This window comes from Dermacentor albipictus, chromosome 3 (assembly GCF_038994185.2).
Source record: "Dermacentor albipictus isolate Rhodes 1998 colony chromosome 3, USDA_Dalb.pri_finalv2, whole genome shotgun sequence".
NCBI classification, from domain to species: Eukaryota; Metazoa; Arthropoda; class Arachnida; order Ixodida; family Ixodidae; genus Dermacentor; species Dermacentor albipictus.
The window spans coordinates 115,445,236-115,469,642 of record NC_091823.1 but is presented as its reverse complement, the minus strand read 5'-3'; the positions used below and the strand labels follow the sequence as shown (position 1 = coordinate 115,469,642).

The 24,407-nt window shown below is 47.2% G+C and overlaps 1 protein-coding gene across 1 annotated transcript in view; it reads right to left on the bottom strand.

Annotated features, from left to right (window-relative positions):
• The window catches only part of LOC135916904 (cell adhesion molecule Dscam1-like), a 257,332-nt gene that overhangs the window by 84,130 nt on the left and 148,795 nt on the right, over window positions 1-24,407 (bottom strand). The window contains exons 4-6 of the mRNA XM_065450351.2: window positions 16,947-17,108; window positions 14,591-14,746; window positions 12,423-12,725 (exon numbers count right to left, since the gene is read on the bottom strand). Coding sequence (XP_065306423.1) covers window positions 12,423-12,725; window positions 14,591-14,746; window positions 16,947-17,108 — 621 coding nt within the window. The remainder of the gene's footprint in view (window positions 1-12,422; window positions 12,726-14,590; window positions 14,747-16,946; window positions 17,109-24,407) is intronic.

Genomic DNA, 24,407 nt, shown 5'->3' with positions numbered 1-24,407 from the left:
AAATGCATGACCGTCTCCGTAGGCTGTTTTTATCACGCCTGTGAGCTAAATGCCGACACAAATAATATTAAGAAGCGAGTTCTATCACACTTGCCGGGCAATGCATCCGGGAATACTTCACGCGTTTGCGCACAAGACAAACTACCGGAAAATTCGCAGGTATATACGTTGACTTTGGCCGACGCCGGACTAATTCCAGATACATGTCACAAGCTTCTGTCGTGTAAGGCAGCGACAAAGAAATTTCCACGTATACGTGGGATTCAACCTACAATCTACTAATTGCAGAAAGAGAAATAAAAAGAGCTGAAAGAAAACAAATGCAGGGAGGTTAACCAGAACAAAAACTTCCTGTCCACTGCCCTAAACCGAGGGGCGGGGAAATGGGGCGTACCCGATGTGCCACCGATATCCGAGGAACGTTTGTAGGACATCCAACCCCGAAGATTGCGACGTCCCATGACCATCCCCACAAATCCGAATAACATACTACGGATGTCTGCAGGACCCTCCCATGCAAGCATAATTACGGCAGAAATCCTACGATGACGGCCAATGGTGATGGGCATAGCATTCGAGCAATGTGGCGACAGACCGTATTTCTGAAGTCACGTTTATGTAATACGTACAGTAATACGATCATTCTTAGCATCATCATCATCATCTTCATTGCAAGAAGAAGACCTCTGCGATCTCCAATTACTCATCTCCTGCGTCAACCGGTTCCCACTTGAACCAGCGAATTTCCCAATTTTATCACCCCACCTAGCCTTCTGCCATCCTCGACTGCGCTTGTCTTCTCTTGGCATCCATTCTGTAACACTAATGGTCCACCGGTTGTCTAACCTACGCCTTATACGGCCTGCCCAGCTGCATTTTTTTCAGGTAATGTCAATGAGAATATCGGCTACCTTCCTTTGCTCTCTGATCCACACCACTCTCCTGTCTCTTAACGTTACATCTAACATTCCTCGGTCCATTTCTCTTAGCACGATCCTTAACTTGTTTTCGAGCTTCTTTGTCAGTCTCCAAGTTTCTGCACCATATGTTAGCACCGGCAGAATGCATTGACTGTAGACCTTTCCTTTCTATGATAGTGGTAAGCTTCCAGTCAGGATCTGGCAATGTCTGCCGTATGCATTCCAACACATTTTCATTCTTCGGGTAATTTTCTTCTCATAATCAGGATCCCCTGTGAGTAATTGACCGAGGTAAACGTACTCCTTCACAGACTCCAGAGACTGACTGGCGATCCTAAACTCTTGTTCTCGTGCCCGGCTATTGCTCATTATATTTGTCTTTGCATAATAATCTTAAACCCCACTCTTATACTCTCTCTGTTAAGATCGTCAACCATTCGTTGTAACTCGTCCCCAGTGTTGCTGAACAGGAGAATGTCATCTGCAAACCGACGGTTGCTGAGGTATTCGCCGTTGATCCTTACTCTTAAGCCTTCCCAGTTTAATAGCTTGAATACTTCTTCCAAGATAGCAGTGAATACTATTGTATAGATTGTGTCTCCTTGTCTGGCCCCTTTCTTTATAGGTATCTTTCTACTCTTCTTGTGGAGAATTAAGATCGCTGTGGAAGCTCTGCAGATATTTTCCAAGATATTTACGTAAGCCTCCTGTATCCCTTCCTTGATTACGTAATGTCCCTATGACTGCTCGTATCTCTACTGAATGAAATGCCTTTTTTGTAATTTGTGAAAGCCTATGGAGAGCCTCATTGTACTCTGCAGATTTCTAGTTTAACTGATTGAATAAATAGATGTGATCCATTGTGCAGTATCTCTTCCTGAAGCCAGCCTGTTCTCGTGGTTGATTGAAGTGTTTCCCTTATTCTATTGCAAATTATTTTGGTGAATATTTCATGCAGTGCTGGAAATAAGCTAATGGGCCTATAATTTTTCAATTCTATAACGTCTCCCTCCTTGTGGATTAGAATAATGTAGGCATTCTTCCAGTTCTCTGGAACCCTTGAAGTCGTCAGACATATCGTTTAAACGGCGACAAGTTTTTCAAGCATGATATTTCCTCTATCTTTGATTAAATCGACGGTTATTCCATCTTCTCCGACCAATTTTTTCTGGTTCATGTCTTGTAAGGCACTTCTAATTTCATCCGGTTTATTATCCGGTTTAGTATCCCGTTTATTACTACTTTGAATGGAGGTAGCGTGGCTGCTCTGGGTACTGTATAGGTCAGTATGGTATTATTCGGCTGCTTTTACTATAACTTCGAAATTGTTTATGATACTGCCCTGCTTATCTTTCAGTGCATACATCTTGGCTTGTCCTATGCGAAGTTTTCTGCTCACTGATTTCATACTGCGCCCATTTTTCTTCTTTTTCAGTCTTTCTTAAGTTATAATTTCGAATATCCTTTACTATCTCCTTGTTGATTAGTTTTCACAGTTCCGCGAATTGTATCTGATCTCTTTAATTTGACTCTTTCATTATTCGTCCTTTCTTTATTAGGTCCTTCGCTACTTGAGAGAGCTTACCTCTCAGTGCAATTGCTGCTTCTGAAGCAAGTCTAGTTATGGTTTCATTCATTGCCTTCATGTCATCATCTCTCTGTTCTAAGGCTGCATATTTCTTTGCAAGCACCAACCTGAATTGGTCTGCTTTTACTCTTACAGCTTCTAGGCTGGGCTGTTTCTTTTTTACTAGTTTTACTCTGTCTCTCTCCATACTGAGGTAGCTTTTAGAGCTCACTAATCTCTGATCACAGCATTTTACCCTTCCTAAAACTTCTACATCCTGCGCTATGCTGGGATCGCTAGAAAGCATAAAATCTATTCCATTATTGTTTCTCCATTAGGGCTTTCCATGTCCACTTTTTGTTGCTACGCTTGCTGGAGAAGGTATCCATTATTCGGAGTTTATTTCTTCCCGCGAATTCTACCAGCATCTCTTCTCTAGTGTTCCTAGAATTGACGCTGTAGTTGCCAATTGCTTGTTCCCCAGCCTGCTTTTTCCCCATTTTCGCATTGAAGTTGCTCATTACTATAGTATACTGAGTTTGCACTTTTCTCATCGCTAATTCAACATCTTCGTAAAACTTCTATTTCATCATCACCGTGAGTGGAAGTTGGAGCGTAAGGTTGTACTACCTTTATTCTATACCACCTATTTAGCATTATTACGATTACTGCTACTCTCCCATTAATGCTGTAAAATTCGTCAATGTTGCCCGCTTAGTCCTTATGGATTAAGAATGATACCCCGTATTGCTTTTTTATCTGAGAGTCCTCTTAGCTGAGGATTAGTTAGCTGAGCGTACTCATCGGTGATCTCTTTTTCCCGCTTAGACATTTAGGGCGCATCCATCAGATGTAGCGCTCGCATACTCCACGTTCATGGGATTTGTACGCGACGTTATTAATAAAAAGTGGTATATGCCCCATTACACAAAAATCCGGCGGCATCATCAGAGGCGCGACCGAGCGATGGTACCAAAAGTGGCCGACGGCGCTCAGAGTAAAAACACGTCAGAAATGTTCGGAAGGACGTCGCATTTCCCAAGGAGGTCACTGAAAACAAAGTAAATGAATGGCTTTGAAAAGAAAATTTGGTGCATTTCGGTCTTCGTGGAAATCGAGCCCGGACCTCCGGGGTGCAAGACGAGCACGCCTTCCCGAAGCCATGGCATCTACACGGTTCTGGCTGACTAAAGGTTATGACCTAGTGCGTGCGTCATGTTCACGTGACCGCACAGCCGATGGGGAGGACGCTGCGCCACGTCATGAGTGTATAAAATGAGCGCGCTTCTCCCCCATGTCACTTGCTTTTCGGATTTGATTGGTGTTGTGTCTACGGCGATGCACTCTCCACGCCCCGTCATGAGTGTATAAAACGAGCACACACCGATTCAGCACAAATATGTTTAATACATGTGGGAAGCATCAATCGAAAACATTTCACCAAAGTGACTATAATGCTTTCGCATTCCGACAGGTAAGCAGTCTTAAATGCCTCTTCCGAATCTTTTTTTTTCCTGTTACAGCATATGCTGGTTTTAGGCGGTGGCTTAAATGTATTCTTTAGTGTCCACGTTATTTTGCAGCGGACATTAATTCGCCTAGAAATGCAGCTTGACACCATGATGCAGCGGAATACTCACAGCGGACAATCGTAGAGCTCGCGGTATACACTGCATGCTACGTATTACATATCTCAAATATAATCAATGCACAGCATACAATGTCTTCCACGTTCAAGAGAGGGCAGATAAAATGCGTTCGAACGAACGTGCGCGCCCGTGGCCGCACGGAAGTGCTCTGGGCACTTTCCTTCTTCGAAACCCTCCATCCGGCACAGTTGGGATATTCAAGAAATTTCAGTTTTTAAAGTCGATGCTATAAAATAAATACATGAGGGACGATGTATTTATGAGCTGGAGACGTTATAGCTTTGTGTTATAATTTGAACGTATCGGAAAACATGCTTCTCGTTACAGAAAAATTAAATGTACAAACCTCTGGGGGGCCGACTATACTCATATACGTGGGCCCAAAAAGGTTCCGGGTGCGATGTCTTGAAACGTCTTTAATAGCATAAGCTAAAATTTCGTGTAAACTCAGAGAGGGTAGGAAGAAGAGAGACAGCCGCCTGACAGGCCATCTCCTGGTACACGTTCGCAGAATATATTTCGAATTCGTATCCCATATTTCAATCGTGACCGTGACGACGCGTTTTCGGGACCTTTCCCACTCAAACGTCGTTGCGAGATCTACTGAACGTCTTCATTTAGATGTGGGACCTGTGGTTTTCTTTTGGACGTCGGTCGGACTTGCAAGCTGAATATGCAACGGTTGCTACACAGTATGCCGTTCTGACAAATGGTGCTACATATACGAGACCGCCAGGTGGCCGGCGGAGCGAGCGGACGCACCTCACCTCGGCTCCGTGGATTTTCAGTCGGGACGGCGGATTTTCGACGTGAAATGGACTGATACTACCCATAATCGGTCAGTGAAGGTGTTCGGCACCCGTTCCCACCATTTTCCGTGCAATTCCGATCGTTTTTGCCCGAAAAGGACTCTACCGCTCCGAGCCCGGCGCGGAACGCTAGGCCTCGTGTAGTACCTAGCACAAGGGCCCCCGCCGCCGCGGCCGCCGGTTAGGCCTACGGCCACCGGTGCGTCTAGACCCGCATCGCCTGCGTATTGGCCTCGGCAACGATGGTTTACAGCGTAGAAGGCGTCGAAATCAGCCCCGAAGACTTCGCTGACGACCCGCGCTGGTCGAGAGCAATCCAAGCCCGCAATGTGGTCTTCCCCACCCTAGCCACTTCGAATCCGGCTCTGAAGGTTTCCCAAGCTCACCCACCCGCCGGTCCGGCCACGTCGGCGTCGCCCAATCAAGGCAAGACTATTTCTACAAAACTTAAACGTCATGCTCCACTACCAAAACTCCCGGCTACGGATCTGAAAGTAATTTTCCGACCTGGTGGCGGATTGGATCTTCGACAATGTAACGGCGGCGCGCTGCTGCCTATTGTGTGCGCGACTGTGAAGCTCAACTACCATGACGCCCGGCAGCATGACCGACTCAGAGTTAACCCGCACAATAACTCATTCACAATCAGCACCCCTGCCGAGGTGCGTGCCAAAAACTACGTGCAACTGCAGACGCTCCAACTCAACGACAAGCAATTCCCGGTAAAGGCTTACATCGCCGCGCCCGACGATGCCGTTCGTGGAATTCTCTACAACGCAATCTACAACCAAACCCAAGAAGACATATTCAACGACCTCGTCGAACTAAACCCTAGCCGATCCTACACAATAGCAGACGCGCGCCCTTTGGGCCGCACTAAATCAATCCTGATCACCTTCGTCAAAACCAAGGAGGTTCCCAAACAGCTCAACTTCTACGGAGCCGTCTATAATTGCTACCCATTCAAAGCCAAGGCAGAGGCCTGCTTTAACTGCTGGAGACCAGGCCACCGACCGGACGTCTGCCCGCAAGCTGTCAGCAACCGGTGTCACAGATGCGGCGACACCCATCCGGAAACTTCAACTCCCACATGCGACTCCAAATGTATCCTGTGCGGTGGCTCCCACTTCACGGGGTCCAAAAAATGCAAAGTTCGGTTCGACCGGGCTGGCAACCCGAAATCCAACACCAATGCTACAACCACCACAGACAATCCCGCCGGGTCGTCATCCACCGAGAGCACGGCTCACCAGTCCCGGTCATCACGTAGCCCGCTTCGGAACAACTCCAGAACCGGTTCCAGGTCCGGCTCACGGAAAAGCCAGCACAGGAGCCGGTCCGGCTCCTTCCCGCCACTACCGAGATCAAAAGCCCAGCCCATGGATAAACAGGTGAGCTGGAGGCCGGGACCTCCCTCGCTCGCTAAAGAGAATGAAGAGCTCAGAGCACAACTCAGACAGCAGAGTTTAGAAATTGCAGAGCTCCGCCAACAAATACAACTACTACTCAGGAGAGAACAGCCTACAAAGAATTCTGTCCCCCCCAACCCAATACAAAATATCACACCTAAGCAACTCACTCCTTCCCCTGCCTCCACCTCCTCCTCACGCGCTGCGTCACCTACTCGCAACCCCCCAGTTAAGCGCAAAGCGCAAGCTGAATATGACCCCCCCAACTCAGTAGACACAGCTGCGCTCACTCAGCTAACCGCGATAATTCAAAGTCTCGAACAGAACATGAACGCCCTACGCACTGATACTGCAGAATGGATGACAAATATTGCAGGCCGGATGACTGCCCTCGAGCGACGTCAAGGCGCACATGCGGCCTCTATGGCTCAAATTCAGCCCCACATACAAGGAACATTCATCACACAGCCACACGGCCCAAATCTCATAGACCCGTCAGTTGCCCCCCAACATGGCTGCACAACGTAGCGGCATTCGAGTGTGGCAGTGGAATTGCAGGAGCTTCCGAGCGAAGCGCAACAACCTGCAACTTCACCTCCAAAACCTCTCAGCCGACGAGATACCTACCGTTATAGCATTGCAAGAAACTCTCTGTAATGTAAAGCTTCGAAACTACACAGTTCATGAGTCAACCAGCGGGCTGCCACGAACGCGAGTAGCGACACTGGTTCACCGTAACTTTACCGCAATTGAGCATGATTTAGAGCTTGATGACATAGACGGCCTCCTAGTAGAACTCTTACCCCGCACACGCAAGGGCAGCAGCCTCTTCATACTGAACATATATAGCCCGCCAAAAGGCCCTCCGGCACCTCTCATTGCAGCAATGCGCAAGGCACTCACGATCAGTACGGACCACCCCATTCTAATAATAGGAGACTTTAACGCCAACCACACCAGTTGGGGCTACCGTAAAAACTGTCGTAAAGGCACCTCGCTTTGGACTTTCATCCAGAACGAAGGCTTATCCCTGCTAAACGACATAGATCAACCCACAAGGATCGGAACAAGTATTCAACACAACACCAGCCCGGACCTAACCGTCTCAAAACACCTCCTCAACAGTCATTGGACCAACACGCAGCACTCATTCGGTAGTGATCACTATATACTCAGCACCGATCTCAACCTCACAACCTTGGCCCAGGTTAGAAAACGACGCCTGGAGGTGGTGGACTGGGACAAGTTCCGTCAAATCCGAAGAGACGTCCCAGTCACCATCACAGATCTAGACACCTGGACACAAACCCTCACCAAGGACGTGGCTGGGGCTACATCCACAATCCCTAACACCCCAAATGCAGAGACGGCAGATAGTCGCTTACTACATCTTTGGGAAGCGCATGCCAGCCTTCAAAAAAGGTGGCTCGCTCACAAACACAATCGGCCACTGAAGCGGCGCATAGCAGCTCTCGTAAAGGAGATTGAAGCACATGCAAGCCAACTGGCACACCAACAATGGGGCCAGCTGTGCGATCGTATGAGCGGCAACCTCGGCCTCAGAGACACGTGGACATTTCTTCGTTGCTTGCTCGAACCAGGAGGCACAAAAGCAGCGCAAAGGAAGAATGTGAACCCGCATTCTGCACAAGCTCCCTCTGCAGGATGACGTCTTGTTAGACGCTCTTAAAGCACATTACCTTACGACAATTCCACCTACCCCGCTCCCTACTTACACCGGCGGCCCCAATCCTACACTAGATGAGGACATTTTCAAGTGGGAAGTTAAAGCTGCCATACAGAAACTACGCACCACTTCGGCCCCGGGGGCAGACAAAATCAACAACAAGATGCTCAGGAATCTGGATGAGCGCTCCATACAGGCTATAACAGACCTCTTCAACAGGTACTGGCAAGATGGAGCGCTACCAGCCCAATGGACGCACGCCCGCATAACCTTTATTCCGAAACCAGGCAAACCCCTAGATTTAAAAAACCTACGCCCAATCTCCCTCACATCCTGTCTAGGCAAACTGTTCGAACATGTGGTCCTGGAACGCCTACAGAACCATATGGACGATCACGACCTACTCCCCCACACGATGATTGGCTTCCGCAGTCACTTGTCGACACAGGACGTTATGCTTCAGATTTCAGAAGAGGCCCTCCACCCTCGAAATGCAAAACGCACGCGAGCAATACTAGCTTTGGACCTAACTAAAGCCTTTGACAACGTCAACCACTCAGCCATCCTTGAAGCGCTCTCGGCACTAGGAACCGGCCCGCGCACCTTCAAATACATTTCAGCTTTCCTAAGACACCGCACAGCAGAAATCAACTTCGGATCTCTCTCCTCCCCAACCTTCGCACTCGGCAGCAGAGGCACCCCGCAAGGGTCAGTCCTCTCGCCGCTGCTCTTCAACATAACACTCATTCCCATGGCCAAGGCGTTAAACGCAGTACCTAATCTCTCGCACTCCTTCTATGCCGACGACATTACACTGTGGACAACCACAGGAAATGCCGGAGCCATAGAAGAAACATTGCAGTCCGGTGCCGACCTGGTGGCAGCGCATGCTGCAACCGTCGGCCTCGCATGCTCCCCTACCAAATCCGAGTTACTCATTCTTCGACCACCTAGATGTAGGACGGACCTAGGCCCCCCACCTCCAATAAAGCTCACGTTGGACCCCCATCCCAGAAGTGGAAAAGGTCCGAATCCTAGGCATCCTACTCCAGAGCAACGGCAAGAACACCGCCACGATAACCAAACTCACAAACACCGTCCATCAGACAATGCGGCTCATACGACGAATTGCCAACCGACACAGGGGCATGAGAGAACATGACCTCCGTCGCCTAGTTCAAGCATTCGTCATCAGCCGCATAGTATACTCTCTCCCATATCTCTTCCTCACTAGAGCAGAAGAAGAGAAAATCAACGCCTTGATTCGCCAGGCATACAAGACCGCCCTCAACCTCCCTCGACACACCACCAACGAACGACTTCTACTCATGGGCATACATAACACACTAGCCGAGCTTACCGAAGCTCACCGGACGGCACAACTTGAACGTCTCTCCTCCACCCCTACAGGCCGCAGCATTATTAAGAACCTAGGTCTTAACCCAACCAACACTCTCCGACCTACGTACCCCACCCCCGGGGCCACCCAAAAGCTTCTAACAGTGCATCCACTCTCAAAAAACATGCACCCAATCCACCACCAAGCTCGACGCGCAGCAAGAGCCCAGGCACTACACAAACGTTACAACCAGCACACGGAGGCTGTCTACGTAGATGCTGCGGCATACACCACTCAGCCAGCCTTTGCCATTTGCGCAATCGGTAACAATCTTTCACCTCTAGCAGCTGTATCGGTCCTAACGCACACCTCACTAGAAGCCGAAGAAGCTGCGATTGCCCTTGCGATCTCCTCAATCACTGCCACACTCGTATTCAGTGACTCGAAAACCGCGATCAGAAACTTTGCAAAAGGACGGACGCATGCCGTCGCCCATAAAATTCTCAACTCCTCTCAGCCCACCACTAGGCCCATTCAACTCATATGGGTCCCCGCGCACGCGGGCCATCCAGGCAACGAAGCCGCCCATGACACCGCTCGAGCGTACGTCAACCGAGCAGGGCAAGCCGCCGAGCCAGGAAGCGCCCGTGACCGAATGGTCACATACCACGAAATTTCACTCCACTACAGAGAGCAACGACTCCACTATCCTCCGCCTCACAAATCACTCACTAAATTAGAGCAGGTGACGTGGCGCCAGCTACAATCTCGCACTTTTCTCTCCCCCGCCCTTCCAGCACTAACGCACCCAGGGCTGTTCTCTCCAGAGTGTACCTTATGTGGAGCCCCAAGAGCTGATTTCCATCACATACTGTACATATGCTCTGAGTTCCAGCCGCCATCAGAATGGCAACTCACTGACCTCGAGCGATGGGAGGTCGCGGTGTCCAGCTCCGACCCAGCTGTCCAAAAGCAGCTGGTGGGCTGGGCTTCGGAAGTCGCCGGACGTCACCGACTGCTGGCCACTTCACGAGACCAAGGGCCAACCCAGCAATAGCTTAAGATACGGCTCAATATTTATTAAAGTTTATCACCACCACCTACATATACGACGTACTTTTACTTTTAGCTGCACCCTATATGTTAAAGAAACAGCCGATGGCAGCAAACAATTCTAACCCTCCAACTAAATTACTCGATGAGGCAGGCATTATATCTACGAGAAATCAAAATGCTGACTTTAATCATGAACATAAATGCACTGATTATATTATGCACGTTCCTCACGTAAGTGCATTATAAATACACTTAAGTGAAAAAAGAGTGTTCAGGGCGTTATAAATGCACTTACCACTCGTAACAATATTTTAATTTATAAAGAGAAAATCAGACATCCACCCGTTCTTAGCAATTGCTAGAAAGGAAACCCGTACGGGTTCCTCGAAAGATTTCTTTCTTTATTAATTACTCTCTCCACCTTGCGGATTTCAGCAGAACTATTACATCAATATTTTAAAATAAGTACCTTACGGGCAGTTATTATATTTACAAATTTTGCCGGTGAGTTCGCAAGAATCCACCTGAAACGAATTCTCAAGAGGACACCAGTGTCGAGATATTAATTTTGAAAGTGTACGCTGAATTACATTGACGTTCTAGTTCATTTTTTGCTTCAATGAACAAAACACCGTTTTCATAAAGAAGCAGGTGGAACAACAGTGGATTCTCATCGCAAGTTTGACGACGCATATCTCGAAACAGGTGCAATATTTCAGAATTAGCTTCAATTCTATATGCATTCCAAAGACATTAGCTGCAATTTGTAAATTACAATATGTGCTGTAAATAGTTTGTAAAAAAACGTAATTCGTGAAATTTTGTTATTACTAGATTACGCTTTTGATTGCTCGTGGAAGTAATGTCCGCATCACCGTTGTAATTTATCTCTAGGCTAATAATTGTGCCACCTGCCATAGGTGATTTCTTTTAAATTTTAGTGCAGCTAAAAAAAAAAACGCCCTATGTTATCGTACGACAACATTAAATTGTTTCAGTGAGACCGAAAAAAGTTGACCTTCCTGCAATGTCCGCTGTCGGATATCGTAACAATTACGTCTGCACGACATCCATGAAATAAAATTTATCGGCTGTTCTTAACGATCCAAATTGCGACGTCCCTTGTTCGTCCACAGAACTTGTTATATCGGAGTAAGCCGTTCGGACCTTATCCGGACATCCATCTGATATCCGCTAACGTCCCATGCCGCACTTGGACGTTCGGGACATATCCGGATATCCGTCTGACGTTGGTGGTTCATTTTGTAGATAGGTAAAAAGGAAACAGAGGGAGAAACAGAGCGCGGACACACATACACACACACACACAATCACTGCCGTAAACTGCATCAAGGTTTGTTGTCCCCATATATTGCAACGACGGATTCGTAGCCCTCCGCTACGACGTCTTGGGAAGTCGGTATTTCAAAGCGATTATTTCAGACAGCACTTATGATAAACCTGCGTGCTGCACGGGGCTTCAAGCCGAATTACGACGGTGCCCCCCTCACGGTTTTGATGTCCGGCCGGGACCGCCGCATTTCGATGGGAATGAAGTGCAAAAAAAAAGAGCGGTTCTGCACTGATTTAGGTGCACGTGAGAAAACGCCAGGTGATCTAAATTAGTCCTGAGTTTCCCTTTATGGCGTCTGTCGTAGCCCACGTGCTGAGTTTGAACGTTAAAACCATTAACTTGATTCGTCGTTGAACAACGATGACGACAAAGTGCATTCATCGATTTCTGTTCCCAGTGCTCATACAGCCAAGGCCACCCGCTAGTAGCACTGCATTGTCAGCCCCTCTAAGCGATGTTTCAGTTTCAGTTTCAGTTTATCGATGCGATTGAAATGTTTTACAGAAAAAGTAACTCTAGGAGCTCCCGTAGTCAAAGACTGGGGAGGAACCCCCTGGGGATACTGGGCTTTAGGGATACTGACGCACGCTGACGCTACGTTGAGAAGTCTGCTCGCAGAGGGCGCCACTCACCAGTGACGAGCACCTGCATCTCGTTCTTGTCCTCGACGCCGGCCCCGTTGCTCACGACGCACACGTACGTGGCGCTGTCCTGCACCGAGGCGCGTCGGAATACGAGCGTGCCGCCGACGAACACGATGCCGGGCTCCCCGAGCGGCAGCAGCGGCCTGAGGCGGCTGCCGTGCTGGCGGTACCAGCGGTACGATGGCTCCGGGTGCCCCTGGGCCTCGCAGGGCACGAAGAGCGTCGAACCGTGCGGTCCTTCCACCTGGCGGCTCCAGTGGATCACCTTGGCTGGTATGCTCGAGTGGGGCTCTGCAGGAGTGAGTTGTAGTCGGTGATAAATAGGAGCTTGCGAGTAGGATGTTGTGAGCTCAGCGAAGAAGGCTAAACTAGGAACGAATTACCGATCAAATGAACGAGCGATAAAATGATTGAATGAATGAAATAAGAAAGAAAGAAAGAAAGAAAGAAAGAAAGAATCATTCAGTTTGCAGCCTTCGGATCAGACACAATGCAAGAAGTGAACGAACACGTTGGTAACAGCCATCGCCGAGCCACGACACCTGCCTTCTGTGCAGAAAGTTGGCCATAGGAAGATATGAAGAAAATAAGGAGATAACAACAATAAGATGGCACGTAATGAAGCCAAAAGCAAAGCTGCAACATCGAACACCACACGACAGCGCGAACAGAAAAAGGGGAAATAAAGAAAGAGAAAGACAATGTCCGCTACTAGGGCGAAATCGGGGAATGTGAAGAAAAAGCAAACTCGAATAAGTCACAGTACGAATACCATAAGCGCATTGAAAAAAAACATTGTTACAAACTGGAGGCCGAATCAGTTTCCCCTAAGGACAGAATGTCGTGGTGAGTCTGGTGGCATTGAGACGCAAGACCACTAGTAAACAGACGTTCATTAAGGGCGGTCACGGCACACCAAACGAACGGCGGTCCTTCAGAGACGACCTGCGCTATGCAAGAAAAAGCAGGATACTGCAACATCAGCATCGAAATAATACCATGGCCCCTCTTCGACTTAAGGCTTCCCAGGCTCTAATGCCCAGCTACTACGTTTGAGTGAGTGTTTTCCCGGTAAAGCCGTCTTTAAGTACGAGTATACAAAGGCGGTTCTGTCAAAGTAGACGAAGACCGCTGCGCGGCTGCATTCTGTATTCCCTCCATGAGATATACGTCGCCTGGCCATCAGGACTGTATAGCCTCATAGACAGCTGTGTAAGATGATATGGCAATAGCTGCAGCTCTGCACGAACTAAAGGTTTTGCCTCCACAGAATGTGGTTCTCCTTACGGGCTCAAAGCCCGCGTTGCAGCAGCTCTACCGCGTCTACGGTTCATCAAGTTCCCGCGCAAATCGCTACCTTTCATGAAATAACTCGGCAACGAAGGCCTCATATTAAAGTTTCAGCAGAATTCCTCCCACATTTCCACTGCTGGCAATGAAAAAGCTGATGCTCTTGCACACGCTCCACTGTATCATTATGCCAAAGTCAAGGCCCCGAAGAGTGATCAAGCTTAAAAATCTGACATTCGAAATTGCTTTGGGTCAGTTTCAGTTCCACCACATATGCTCTGAGTAACCAAGAGATTTCATCGAATGAAACCTTCACTTCTATATCAAATAAGGACAAGACCTGCAGCATCTTTATTTGAGATGGGGCGTATCAATTCTCGAAACTGTAGGACTGTATGCGACGAGGCAGGAGACACTGAACACTTTCTGTGGTCATGCCCAAAATTCCAAGATGAAAGGGCCGCTCTCCTGGAAAATCTGAAAAAAAAGGCCTTCCGCATGCGTTCCTGCGACACCTTGTGTCCCCACAAGAAGGATCAATGATAGCCCGCAAAGAAACTTCACGTTTCCTTGTCGTATACTTATTTAGAGAAGCTGCTTTGATGGACACGTATGTCGTGAAACACCACCATGATATGAAAGAGACGCTCGGGCGGAGCAGTTGCCGGCCTTTGATCGCCAGGCTAAACCCAGCTGCTGCTACTACATCCTACCACCACACCGCACCACTACCAATCATGTGACCCACCGAATGAATGAATGAATGAATGAATGAATGAATGAATGAATGAATGAATGAATGAATGAATGAATGAATGAATGAATGAATGAATGAATGAATGAATGAATGAATGAGCTGGACGTACCTGTGATGACTAGCTTTCCGGCCGTGATGCTGCTTACTGCGGCACCAGTGAGTGTGTCCTTGGTTTGGCATTGGAACGAATGGTGGCTGTCCTCGGGACCAGCTCGCCGCACGTGAAGTTCGCCCGTTCTGAAGGCCACGTACTTGGAGTTTTCATCTGCACGAAAGTCCGAGGAAGAGGGGCTCGAATCGTCCTGTCACGAAGTGAGGTCATGGGATTGCGCAGTATCGCATGCGAAGGAATACAAGAAACGGGTCACTGACAAGCGTCGAGTTCAGCGCACAATGAAAAAAAAAGAAGCAGGCAAGCAATGACACAAAGTGCTCTATATATCTTCGCGGAACGAGCGTAGGATGAACAAGTTAGTTTTATTACGCCAATAAACCCCCGGCAGGACCATATAGTGCACGAGCGAAGGTGAAAAACGTTAACAGGGAACGATGTCTAAATATATGAGACTTCTTCGGCAAACCTCTACGAAGAAGGATTACCACTGCACGCGCGCGATGCAATCGTTCAGATACTGGAACTCCTTTTGTGCTGTTGCCACCGACGAACCAGTCAGACGTTTTCTTTTTTTTTCTTTTTTTTGCGATTGTTGCTGATAACAAAGGCTTTCAAATTCATTTCCTCTTCTGCCGTATATTCGCTGTTTTACTACCACCTATCAAAGGTGGTAACCGAATTAGAAGTGCCTGCTTTGTCTATTCTAGTTGCACGCATCTAGTTCTGTATTCTAGTTACGCACATCTTGCCTATGGTCAACGAACACAACAGCAACAGCGCCGAGCCAAAAAAAGCATGGGGTATACTTTGTATTATGCAGGACAGGCATTATCTACAAGATATAGCAGTCTTATTCCTTCCCAAGTTAATCGTGGCCTTTTGTCGTTTCATCCATTGCTACTAAAAGCAAAGCTAAAATAAAGTATTTATGATAATCACGTGTGGCAGCAGTCTATAGACACAGGACGTCACAACATTAAGTTCAAGGACGCTCACTATAATTTCCTTTCTCTCTTAAGTGTCGAGTTTTTTGGCTTGACGGAAAACAGGAGCCATTACTAGCTGAAATAAAACCTAACATTTTACTCTCACCGAAATATGTACAACTTTACGCGTAACAATACAACAGCTTCCTCGTTACATGACGCGTTTTAAGTGTTACTGCAATAAAAATGATCTCGTCTGACGCAACCCGGCAATCCTGCTAACGTGTTCTCGCTTACAGTGGCTTAGCTCGTTTAATTGAACTCGTTAACTATAGCGAATTAAAAGGAGAAAGAAACAGTGATGCATAGCAGAAGGATTGAAAAGTTGGTGATTTAGAACCTATCCATGCGAAACGAAACAAGAGAAAGAATGCACAACAAGCGCTGCCTGCACTTGGTGATGTCGCGTGTGTGTCAACGTGCTACCACAAGTTCATTGTTGCGGGATGCAGACTTCGTTTATAACCAGCGCGAGATTTTCAGCGAGTGGCACAGCAATTTTAGCAGAGTAGGTGGAGCGCTAGCGAAACGCGCACAAAAAAACCTCAAGGAAGCGCTGAAGCACGAATTGCGTTGCTGAGTGCCAGTCCCCCGTTGAATGACAGCGCGCGCCTCATTCAAGTAAATAGAGCCGTTATGCGTGTTTGGTGCAGAAGTGTTGCATTTTAGGGCAATATAGGAGCAGTTCACTGCAGCAAGCGCATTTCAACACCATAAATTAGGGCCAAATCGTTGACAGTGACGTGCCGCCGTGTACAAATCTATGCGTGCCGCCCACCACCTGTTAACACTAACGCGGAGATGGTGCTCCCACCTGTAGCTCGATCTCGCAGCGGATAACCTACCCCTATTCTGACAGTGCAGGCCACCATAACGAGTTGATGTGAATCGTCATCTCACTGAGCGCTTTCAGGGCTGGTGTCGTCACCTCTCTTATGTGACTGTTTTTCGTTCACATCGTATTTCGCTTTCTTTTTAATGTATTCTCACTCGTATGAGACGCTAAATAATTCTTTGCCCCGATTTTGTTGTCTCCAAGTGTCATCTCGTATTATATATGGATCTGGATCACGCGCTTTCTTTAATGTATTGTTTTGCTCGGAGTCTCTTTCCATGTTCAAGAACGAAATATAGGAAATTCACCAACTTTACAATGCATATGCATTGATTTGTATGAGCTAGCGAACTGTTTAGTCATCTCCACCTCGGCGGCCACGGTTGCATGTCACTTCACTAAAAAATTATTACCGTTTTGCAAACCACATGTGCTTGTATGTCAGTGAGACATCACTCATACGACTGACTAGTTCTCTCCTATTCTTTCTGAGGCAACCCGAAGTGGGTGCTAACGGTATGATACTTGCCTGGGATAGCTTGTACGGAGATGATGAACCCATCGCTGCGGATCCATGACGTGACGATGACGTATTCCCTGACATATTTGGGAACGTGACACCTCAGCACGCCGGTGTTCATGCGGATGACGAAATCATCGTACACCCGTATCGTGTACGTCTGCTGCACCACTGCGACAAAGGAAAGCAAAACTCATGTTGATGCATTGCACACTAACCACAATGACCTTTTTTTTTGTTTTAGGTAGAGGGGAGGGCCGGCAGCGGAGAGAGAGAAACAGGGTGGGTAAGGCAAGAAGGTTAACCAGATGAGATTCTACCTGCACTGGGAGAAGGGCATGTATCAGCACTGGAATGTATCTGATAACTTCAAATTTTCAAATTTCGTGGTACTTGTTTCGCTGTGGCTTGCGTTCTTCAAAATTGTTCTTTTTTTTCCATCTGACAATCTTCCTGCCTCCTAATTATTACCCGATCGCCAGAATGCGTGGTGCTATTTTGCAAAATAATCAATCGACCATCCGACCCCTTCTCTACTCATTGCTGTCGATGCGAATTTGCCAGTTTTCTTCTTTTCTCTATGTCACTTTTTTTATTGCGCAAAAGTGAGAATATACCAGTTTTCTTTTTTTTTCTATGTCCTTTTTTTATTGCGCAAAGAAAAAGTGACACGTGAGTGGCAAGGTCTTCTGTGTGTGAAAACAGCATAGCTAATACGGTAGCTTGCAATGCGCCGCACAAATTTGATATACCTTGCTGTGACCTCGCACCCTAAACTTGCGGCGTAACGCGTCAGACATTTGCCCTCATCTCCTGGGTTGCTCCATAGAGTTTCCAGAGAGAACATTGCAACTTGGAACCTCTGCCGCTCTGATCGTTCAGCAACAATGGAAACGATGGTCGGTTCGTGGATTTGTGTGATTTTATAGCTGGAGGCTCACGAAGAGGGTTCTACTTAAAATGAGGACGACGCAACGAGCTATGGAAAGAAGAATGATGGGTGTAACGTTAAGGGATAAGAAAAAAGCCGATTGGGTGAGGAAACAAACGCGAGTTAATGACATCTTAGTTGAAATCAAGAAAAAGAAATTGGCATGGGCAGGACATGTAATGAGGAGGGAAGACAACCGATGGACGTTAAGGGTTACGGACTGGATTCCAAGGGAAGGGAAGCTTAGCAGGGGGCGGCCGAAAGTTAACTGGGCGGATGAGATTAAGACGTTTGTAGGACGACATGGCCACAAATACTACATGACCGGGATTGTCGGAGAAGTATGGGAGAGGCCTTTGCCTTGCAGTGGGCGTAACCAGGCTGATGATGATAGCTCATCGCTTCATACATTGTTGTGGCTTTGAACATTAGATGTATCTGTGCCTTCATTGGCCCAAAGTTCTAAGCAACCAATCCTATTTTTCCAAAAGCAAAAGGCGATAAGACAATGCGCACACGCATAACAACTACAAAAAATGTAGCATTTATAAAAGAATATTTCGTTGAAAGTAATCACTTTGGAAAGTTGCAAGCCGTTCGAAGCCAGAAGCACGAAGTCTAGGCAAATCCACGAACTGCACCATCGTTCCGAGGTAGGCAGAACCGCCCTGCGCGCAGCTTCTATAGAAACCAGCTCCATAGCTCCCTCTAGTTAATTGCGGATTTCTGAAGGAAGTGCTATGGGTTTCTCGACCGAGTAAATGTCGTAGGCTAATTACATGCATGCGTTGTGGGCAGCGTTCGCTAGATGTGACAGCCATGATACACTGAGTAGAGTCACTAGAAAAACAAGCGACTCTAACGCTAAGGCATATCCCCTGTCTGGACGAAGTGCGCCTGCTCGGCGTGAGGGATGTAACTCTGCCTAGGTGTCGTAAGAGTTGCTGTACACTCGATCGCGTGATATGGTTAAGCACAAAGGCGCACCGCTTCATTTGGAGCTCACTTACGTCACCTGAAGTTTAGGCAATAACTTTCAGAATTCGTAATATCTAGGAGAAGCCAGGACATATTAGAAGAAGCTCAACAAGTGGTTATTCGTTGTCTTGGACTTGCAGTAGTTTCATGTGACATTGAGTTGACATGTGAAGAAATAAATTATTATGTATGAACAGCAACTCTTTTTCTAAACGCGCCTGTACTAAAATTTTCGTCATTTAATTATACCTGGCGCAATATGACGCGCGACAATATTCACCTGCCCTCCCCTCACCCAACCTCCTCTCTCCTCCCCCCTCCTCCTCCCTGGTCAAGTGCGTGCTCTCGCGAGAAAAATTCGTGGCTACACCACAGTGCAGGTAGTCCAGCCAGCGCCCAACGGGACTCCTTGACTTCTCGCGCCCTGTCCGATTAAGCGAGCACGAAATGCACACGGGAGTCTTCATTCGCGAATCAAATGCACTGAAATAGCTAAATGTCCTCGAACAAATGCGCGAAGGTGTTACGGACCACGAATGAATTCACCGAAGTGAAGCATTTGCGCAACCAAAGCTGCCGAGCGCATCAAAACATCTGTCAGCTTACTCTGCCACTAACTAGAACAGAGGCAGTTTCGGTGCACCACGAGAGGGCACTATCTCGAATTTTAATCCTGACAAAACTGTTCCATCGTTAGCATAAATTTGTACGCTTACACTGTGGCGCTTACAGCTGTCATCAAAATGAAAGGGAACAGCTATTTTTTTATATATCTATACAGCGATACCTCGTGATGCATGCGCTCAAATCTGGAAACTTGATACATCGCAATAAGTTTTACTGTTGAATTTTTAGCAACATTGAGCACTTTTATGGAGGATATGTGGGTTTACTACCCTACGAGGTCCGAAAAAAAAATTAGCTGCTCCGTTTCGTGTTGATGACAGCTGTTACGAGACCGAATCGCCACATGTCTGTGGAGTGAGACGCACTCACGCAAGTGCCTCTACTGCTTTTATGAAGACACCCACAATGATTCGCAACCTCTCGGTTTCCTTTTGGTTAATGTATTTTGCCATTGCAAAGACATATTAGGTGTATATAAAATATCACAGCTTAGCACGTTCCAAAGGTTGCATCTATTAACTTATTTTTTCCCAATTTATTCACTCAAAACAAATTGCAGCATAGCTGGCATGCCTTTAAGGCGCGTTGAAACGCTGTCCATGCTGGCGGGCGTAACAAACTGCAAAGTTGGAAGAGATATTTAAAGTGGAGTTTTTTTTATGTTTGAGGCGCTTTTTCTTGCTTATCTGGCCTCTAACGCCGAACATGTTTTAACGCGATGGTGTCATTTATACGAACGGCGCAGCAAAGTAGTAGTTTACGATGTTAAAGCTTTATGCAACTATTACTAGAAGGAACTGCGGCCCTATCGTCCATAGGAGCTGCAAGCAGTGTGATTCATTCAACATGGTGGTTAGTGTACATGGATTTTCCTAAACCTTCGTCTTTTTGGCTTCAAACGGCTTTGTGAGTTCGCAAACTCATTATATTCAACAAAGTACGCTGTCATAAATAATTGAATAAACATTTATAAAATTGCCTGACGGCAGGATTCGAACACCGTATCTCTAGAACACAAGCCTGACATTGAAGCCATTATGCCATGGAGCCTTTTTCTTTGTTTTTCTTTATTGCCTTATTTGCAAGTTCACTTACTATCAACACGTGAGTTTAGAGAACAGGCAGGTGAAAGGCATATGTAACGTCTACCATCTAGCATGATTGTGACCACATAAAGATTATCTTAGCTTTGTCGAGGATTCTAGCCTCGACAACAATTCCGCAGGGTATTCCTGTGCCTCTTGCACCTCCAGATACACGTTTACACTTTCTCGGAATTACATTCTCGCGGGTCATGCATGCGTCTGTGTCACAGTAATACCCAGTCATTCTGGAGCGCCAGAGGCTTTGAATGCTTTCTTAAGGACGACGGGTTTGTGCGACCACCTGTGACTATTAATGAAATTTCTGTAAAACCACACGCGTCAGCGAACTTGCCGCAATTTCCTTCTTTCCTTCCCTCCTCTCTCTCCCTGTGATCTTTGCTTTCCCCTTTCCCATTCCCCCGGTGTAGGGTAGCCAACCGGACGGTATTCTGGTTAACCTCCCTGCCATCTTCTTTTCTCTTTCCTCCTTGAGGCTGGGGATCCCGCCCGCTCCAAAAGGCCCCTTTCGGCCCCTCGCCCCCGTCGGGCGAGAAGGATCTCCCACGGCTCCCTACTGTAGCTAAGTATCTCAGGTGAGTTTGCTTCCTGTGGGCTTCTAGTGCGTTCCCACGTTACATGTGGCATTGACAGCCATGTACCGCACCATGGACAAGCGCCGGAATGTTGTCTGGGGTTCATGTGGTGTTCTCTTTCCAATTGGGGATAGGTGTGTGTGTGCGCGCGTATTCTTCTGTATCCGCGGGCTTGTTATACACCCAGTTGCCGATGGGGGAGGGGGGGGGAGGCAAAGCACTGCCTTGCGCTTCGTTGGTGTTCGAGGATGTCTCGTGTCGTAAGAGGCAAGGGATGTGGTTCCCTGCTCGGTTTACGAGTTCTGAAGCTAGGGATATTATGCCCTCTTAGTACCTGGGATTACCTCGTGTTCTGGACACCGTATTGTTGCACGTTCTTTCGTGAGTGTCTCAGTGAGGGGATGAGTGGCAAACATGCGCTGTGACTCTTCCCTCTACTGTAGTCAAGCGTCCCGCGTGTCCGAGTCTCCTCTTTGTGACCCGCTTTCATTTTGCGTGGTGAGCAAGGTCTGTAAAACGAATTACAATTAACCGAGTACGTCACCGCCGCCACTATAGTAATTCCACTCAAACATGCCCACCGGTGAGGGATGAATCGGTAGCTATTCAAAATAAACTGAATGGCTGTGTTCATCGCGCCACTAACTCACACAATGATTTCATCTTCCGGTACCATTACCTTTTCCTTTTCTTTTCTTTTCTCGAACTCCACAACAGGGCAGCTCCAATTTCACGGATACAAGCGTCGGGTTCTGCACCTTAAATTTTTGATTCGCAATTGCTCTGCGCTCGTCTCCCGCTCTCATTCACGGGCCAGCGTATGAGGTCACGCAAGCCCAAGGATACACGGCGTGCCAACGGGCACGTGTTAGATGGCGTGAAATGACTTTTTAGCGTGATTAATGCCCGAACCCCGAGCTCGTTAATCATCTCGCAGCAGCCGTCACCTCACTGTGCCGCCGAATGCAGTCGTCGCTGCCATAAACGTGCGGGTGTCACGGTTCCGTGATCCTTGGACACGTCACAATGAGATTTCGCTAAGTTCTAATGAGACAGTGATAGAAGCCGCTAAGTTCTAATGAGCCAGTGATAGAAGCTCTGTTTGTGGAAAGGCACCTAGGAAAAAGTGGTTCGGCAATTTGTACGCCGATGTGGCGCTCTCCTTCCCTTCCGTTATCGAACGTACTTTCAGCGCTTTAAAAACGTGCACGCTATAGCGTCGCTGCGATAAACAGTAAAATTGTTTGTTGGCATGCGTACGCTTGTTTCTACTCCTGGTTCACGTCAGGGTTCTTTTTCTTTTTTTTTTTTGCCTGCATGCATGCTTTTCTGCGCACTTTCATCTGCCTTCCAGTGCCTCTAGCTTTAAACTTGCGCTTTCAATCTGCGCAACCACTACCCTACCCCCCTCTCCCCTTCCTTTTTTTTTTTAAATCTAATTCCAGCAAGCGCTTCAGTGCTCTATCAGCACTCTACGGTAATTACGAATATACGTAGGAGTCTGCGATGATCTCTAGCAAGCTAATAAAGTTTCACACACTTTTCCCGCGATTAACCTATACCGCTTTTTTCCTAGCACTTAAATTAGGGCCCACATGGAGTAGGTCTATCTCGCTGGGGCCCACGCCGCAATATGGGGTTACGTTGGCGCAATGTCTCCTGGAAGTATATTTTCGGGCTGGTTTTCAAACGCACTTACTTCACATTCAATATCAGTCATGTTCCGATGGAAACCTCAAAAAGAATTTTTATTGAAAAAAAAAAGAACTACCCTAACCCTTCGATAAGAGTTACATTGTTGTAATTCAAAATTTGCAGAAAGATAAAAGTGGGCCCGGCTTCTACGACGCTTTTACTGATCATGAAGCTTTGGCCGTGGCTTGATGCGTGGACAGTAACTGCCACTAGCTGTGTCTTCACAGTTCAAGGGAGAAAACAATTTCGTTCGCTGCAATCGCACGCGTGCTCCTGCCAAATGTCGTCTAATGCACGAGTTCTTGCTTTCATGTTTTGTTTCTATTACTCTGTAAGAGATATGAGCAGTAAATAACTGAAAGAAGCCACAGTTAAGATGTCCTACCGTACCAAAAATCTCCAGGAAAGTAGACACTAAAGAGCGCATGTACTGTGGGGGGGGGGGGGGGGGGCATTTCTGAGTATTCGGGAATATTTAAAAACCACCTATTGTAGATAACATAATTCTAGTAGTCACTGAGCTGGAAAATTTGATCGCCCCGTCAGACAGGATCTTCGTTTTGAGGCATTCTGCTTGGACATTCAGGTCGGGAACAAATTAGCTATAGTGGTGCACACAGTGTGTTCTTAAAGGGGCAAGGGCACCATAGGACATGCGCTGGCAAAGAATCGCCGGAAAATAGCGCAGTAGATAACTTTACAGACTTCAGCCCGCAGCGTATTGAGAAGAGAGCGGGAACCCCATGCAATAATGAGCGGTCACGTCTTCAGTTCCACACCCGACGAATGTTGCGCAATTTTCACCGCTATGTTTCCTTTGTTTGACCGTTCTCGGCCGTCTGTTAACAAGTGAATGGTCGTCCTTTGGCTGAACTGTTAGACACGAATGAGATGGGCGCTATCTCAAGAGTCGAGTATGAGATAATGCGAGAGGTCTGGGGATTTGCGAGAACCGAAGGACCACTTTGTCTGGTCTAAGATATTCTGGATGCGCTCTGTTAGAATTTCTTGCGATTAAGATGTACTTATTAAAATTCATTATGCCTCTACGCCCTTTATGAACATCTTCAGCGAGTTAACCAATGGAGCCCCCCTAACGAAAACTAATGGCGCGAGGCCGGACACAGTACGCGATGGCAAAAACCAACTAATCAAGTGTAATCAGCGAAGTCTGTATAATTAAATTTTTCTCGCGCTCAAGTTAGCCGCTGCCTCACTGTTCAGAACTTCCAACAATTGGCCAGCGTATTCCGCCTAAAAACATGTGCGCGTATGATTTATGTTTTAGAGAATGGCGGAAACAGTCGACGAATTTTACGGCCATCGTGCTGCAGGACATCAAAATATAGAATCGAAGGGCAAACGAACTTTATAACTTGTCAATTAGGTGGCGGAAGAAGGCAAATAAACTGACTATCTTTGGTAATAATTAACGCATAAGGGGATAAATTTAGTACGAAAACAAAACATTACCGAGATCTTAGCTAAAGAAATACATCTACCCAGACGAACAAAATGCTATCCAAATGCGATTAAACACGCTGGCGAGATAACCACCGCA